General features: G+C 37.4%; 1 protein-coding gene across 1 annotated transcript; it reads left to right on the top strand.

The window, feature by feature from the left end:
* The first annotated feature begins 442 nt into the window (after nt 1-442).
* On the top strand, nt 443-1,375 carry LOC129641405 (taste receptor type 2 member 10-like). Its single transcript, XM_055566135.1, has one exon. The coding sequence runs from the start codon at nt 443-445 to the stop codon at nt 1,373-1,375; it is 933 nt and encodes a 310-aa protein (XP_055422110.1).
* Nucleotides 1,376-4,936: the final 3,561 nt, after the last annotated feature.

Genomic DNA, 4,936 nt, shown 5'->3' with positions numbered 1-4,936 from the left:
TTATTAACACAATGTAAATGACAATGTCACTGTTGACATTAAAAAATGATAAAGTCCAATTTATGTTTCTATTCTGCTCTGTTTTCTGTAAGTATGTGTCTAGCATTCCTACTGCACAATTCAGGGTAACAAATGCAAAATAGTCTCAGGAGGACAAGTAGACTCCAAGAAACAGAAACTTTTATTTGCATCTTAACAAATTGTGGGTAGGCGTTCAGTTTGGATGTGTGTTCTGTAGACTAGCTACCTTTTATGTCCATAAGTAGAGGGGTCTCTGTGAGGCTATTTTGGATTCCATAACAAGGAAATAATTGGGTCCATTTCGTCTTTATGAAATGAAAAAGAAGAAAATCGTCCTGCCTTCAAGCAGCAATACCTGCCTTTTTCTGCAGCAGGTAATCAAAAATTAATGAAACAGAAATAGTATTAAGGATTGGCAGACATGCTGAATATAGTGGAAGGCCTCCTCATTTATGTAGCAGTCAGTGAATCAGTATTGGGGGTCTTAGGGAATGGATTTATTGGAGTTGTAAGCTGCGTTGACTGTGTGAAAAGCAAGAAGGTCTCTACTGTCAGCCTTATTCTCACTGGCTTAGCCTCTTCCAGATTTTGCCTGATATGGATGATAATTACAGATGCATATATAAGGATGTTTTTTCCAGATATATATTTGTCTGGTAATATTAGTCAATATATAGTTTACTTATGGATAATTATGAATCAATCAAGTATCTGGTTTGCCACCAGCCTCAGCATCTTCTATTTCCTGAAGATAGCCAATTATTCCCACTGCATTTTTCTCTGGCTGAAGTGTCACATCAACAGGGTTCTTCTCCTTTTCATGGGGTCCTTGCTTATTTCATGGTTATTTGCTTTTCCAAGCATTGCAAAGCCTAGTACTAATAATATTATGAAGAACAGAAGCACAACCTGGCTGATCACCATGCATAAAAGTGAATACTTGACAAATCAGATTCTGCTCAATATTGGAGTCATTCTTGTCTTTGTACTATGCCTGATTACATGTTTCTTATTAATCACTTCCCTTTGGAGACACAACAGAAAGATGCGATTGAATGCCACAGGATTCAGAGATCCCAGCACTGAAGCACATATCAAAGCAATGAAGATTTTGGTGTCTTTTGTCATCCTCTTTATCTTGTATTTTGTAGGCACTGCCATACAAATATCAGGTAGTAGTACTATGCCTGAAAACAAACTGCTGTTCATTATTGGTCTAACAACCAGACTCCTCTATCCCTGGGGACACTCATTGATTCTAATGCTAGGAAACAGGAAGCTGAAGCAAGACTCTTTGAGGGTACTGAAGCCATTAAAGTGCTGGGAAAAAGAGAAACTTCTTAGAATTCCATGACAGGTTTGGGAAGAAATGGATGCTTCCAGAAAGTAATCTAGTGATGAAATTCCTGAAAATCTGTTTCACTTTCTGCTTTCTTCCAGTGGTTTTAACTGTGTTTTGAACATAACTAAAATCTTACAAAATGATTTTGACTACATCTCAGGGAATGTCACTTTTCAATGAGATTTTAATCCCATATACAAATTAAGTGTCTTGGGGAGCCTCCTTCTTTTGTCAGTGGTTTCTCCCAACCATCAATCTCAGACCGAAAATTACTTGGAGATTATTTACTATAAAGATGTTGCTGGTAGGAGTAAGTCTCTAAAACAAGATTTCTATTTGTGTTTTAATTGAATTCCCTGAAGCATTGATAGTACTTCACCAAAAATAACTCAATGAATTATTATTATTATATTACTTCTCTTACTTATTTTAATGCCCACATTTTTCTAGATTTGTCAAGTAAGAACCACTTCAAATTGTCTCTTGTGTCCTTTTGACATGTCCCCATTCTTCTTTCATGTCTCCTTACATTCTTTCAAACCAAAACATTTCAGGCTCATTTTGTGCTTTTCCTCACCCAGCCCTGGATTCATTATTTCTGCAAGAAGTCTTCATTTATATGAGGGAACAAGGGCATTTGAAAACCAAACTTTTGTTGTATACAAACATTACACACACCTTCTTACTTCTTTCTCCCTCTCTGCCTCTGTCTATGTATCTCTCTATTTGTAATGTATGATGCATCTATGCTGATGTTAATTATAATTAGAAAATTCCAATTAAAAATCACAAGCTTCCTTCTTGCTGCTGCTGCTAAGCTGCTTCAGTCGTGTCCAACTCTGTGAGACCCCATAGACAGCAGCCCACCAGGCTCCTCCATTCCTGAGATTCTCCAGGCAAGAATACTGGAGTGGGCTGCCATTTCCTTCTCCAATGCATGAAAGTGAAAAGTGAAAATAAAGTCATTCAGTCGTGTCCAACTCTTAGTGACCCCATGGACAGCAGCCTACCAGACTTCTCTGTCCCTGGGATTCTCCAGGCAAGAATACTGGAGTGGGTTGCCATTTCCTTCTCCAAAGCTTCCTTCTTACCATGCTGCAAATCCTCTTTTTAACCATGAAAGATATGGCTCTCATTTGTTCAGTTAAAGGTCCGTCTAGTCAAAGCTATGGTTTTTCCAGTAGTCATGTATGGATGTGAACGTTGGACCATAAAGAAAGTTGAGTGCTGAAGAATGGATGCTTTTGAACTCTGGTATTGGAGAAGACTCTTGAACTGCAAGGAGATCTAATGAGTCCATCCTAAAGGAAATCAGTCCTGAATATTCATTGGAATGACTGATGTTGAAGCTGAAACTCCAATACTTTGGCCAACTGATGCAAAGAACTGACTTATTTGAAAAGACCCGGATGCTGGACAAGATTGAAGGCACGAGGAGAAGGGGATAACAGAGGACGAGATGGTTGGATGGCATCACCGACTCAATGGACATGAGTTTGAGTAAACTCCAGGAGTTGGTGGTGGACTGCAAGGCCTGGCGTGCTGCAGTCCATGGGGTTGCAAAGAGTTGGACACAACTGAGCAACTGAACTGAACTGAACTGTTCAGTTTATTTACTCATTTATTCAGTCCTAACATACACTACAAGTAGTTTCTGGCTTGTTAACTCATTTCTCTTCTAGAAGGAAGAGAAAGGAGGAAGGAAGGAAAGAAGAAAGGAAGAGTGAGAGAAAGGAAGCATGAAAGAAAGAAGGAATGAAGGGAGAAAGGAAAGAAGAGGGAGGGGAGGAAAGGGAAAAAGGGAGGAAGAAAACATTATTAACTACAGTTCAGTATTTTGTTGCAGCTCATATATAACTATATCAGAGCATAAATTCAAAATGCTGTGTTCCAAAGTAACTTTGGTAAGTTCTCTTTCTTTCCTTTTAGCATGGTTATATTATTCATTTGAAAAAGTGAAGTTTGTTTGTTATTGTAGTTTGTTTTTTCCCCTGCCTTTATTTTATATTTTTAATGTAAAATAATAACATCATCTTTAAGAGTCAAAATTATACAAAAGGTATACTGAGAATGTGATCATTCACACTCATAAATTTCATTTCATTTCAGTATTAATTATCAATCTCATTCATTTCTGTTTTCTTCCTCCCAGTTTTATTTTTGGAAAAATAAGCAAGTGTGTATTAAATTTTTCTATATTCCTTATATAAAGAATAGTTTGCACAATGCTTTTTTCACTTTACAATATGTAAGAAATCACTGCATCCAGTTGTGAAATTTTTTCTATTTCACACCTTTTTAGTACTCCATTGTCTGAATGTACCAGAGTTGATCCAACAGGTTCTGTGTTTATATTCTTTGTTTCTGATATTTTGCAATTACAAACAGTAGTGCTATGAGTAGTCTTGTACATATGTATTTATTGATTCTGACACCCAATTCTGATGTATGGGAATCTTTCCAACTTCACCAAGCAATGATCTCAACTCTGAACTTACCTACCTAAAGATGGCATCAGATTCCATTGGTTAAGGGCTCAGTCCCACAAGACTAGCCTCACTTCAGATGCCAGTTGTAAGCTCAGGTTATTACCTGTGTTTTTGACTTATTGGCTATAAATTGGAGATTCCAACAACCCCTTACTTGGATTTGATTAATTTCCTAGAGTGGCTCATGGAATTCAGAAGACGTGTGTACTCACTAGATTACCGGTTTATTACAGAGAATATTAAAGGAAGTGAATCGGCAAGCAATGAAAATATCCCAGCTTAACTCTATCTCCTTATGGAGATTTGTGGTGGTCCTGGCACTAGCATGAGAGCTTTCTGGAAAAATTTTACAGAAGGCCTAATTATAGAGTGATGATTTAAGACTTGACTAAAATCACTTTATGAAGAAAAATAGTCATGTTAAACGTGAAAATATTGAACAAGAATCCTGGCAGATCACAGCAAGGAAGGAAGAGAGTTGAAATATGCAGAGTCTGAGATGTCAGTCTCATGAGGATTGCTTTTGAAAGAGGAGAGAGAAACAAAGAATGGAGAAATGCCGTAGAGAAGCTGAGTGACAAAAGAAAAAAAGAAGGAGACATTTAAAATTATGCAAGAGAAGAAAAACTGAACAATGCACAGCTTATTCACCCTACTGCCAAAAGATGGGCTTCCATGGCTGTACAGTATAGTAGTAAGAATAAATGAAATACAATTATATGTAAGCATATAGATGAATCTTACAAACTGGATGTGAATGAAAGAAACTAAATTTATGTTCTCTATGAGTTTGTACATATAAACATAAAAAAGCAGGAGATTGTATGGTTGTAACTAGAAGGGGCTTGAGGTTGTCTTCTGGGGAGTTGATTGTGTCTGTTTCTTGGTCTGGGGCGTGGTTATAGGAATGTATGCAGTTAGTAAAAAATCATGAAACTCTTTTTTAAAAATTTTGTTAAATGTTAGCAGTAGTGTTAGTCACTCCATTGCGTCTGACTCTTTGCAACCCCATGAACTATAGTCCACCAAGCTCCTCTGTCCCTGGGATTCTCCAGGCAAGAATACTGGAGTGGGTTGCCGTGCC

Source organism: Bubalus kerabau, chromosome 1 (assembly GCF_029407905.1).
Source record: "Bubalus kerabau isolate K-KA32 ecotype Philippines breed swamp buffalo chromosome 1, PCC_UOA_SB_1v2, whole genome shotgun sequence".
In the NCBI taxonomy this organism is placed as follows: domain Eukaryota; kingdom Metazoa; phylum Chordata; class Mammalia; order Artiodactyla; family Bovidae; genus Bubalus; species Bubalus kerabau.
This window is presented reverse-complemented; position numbering and strand designations above follow the sequence as displayed.

What these genes read in the sequence shown, in the direction of transcription:
- LOC129641405 (XM_055566135.1), top strand. Translation starts at nt 443, where the DNA reads ATGCTGAATATAGTGGAAGGCCTCCTCATTTATGTAGCAGTCAGTGAA.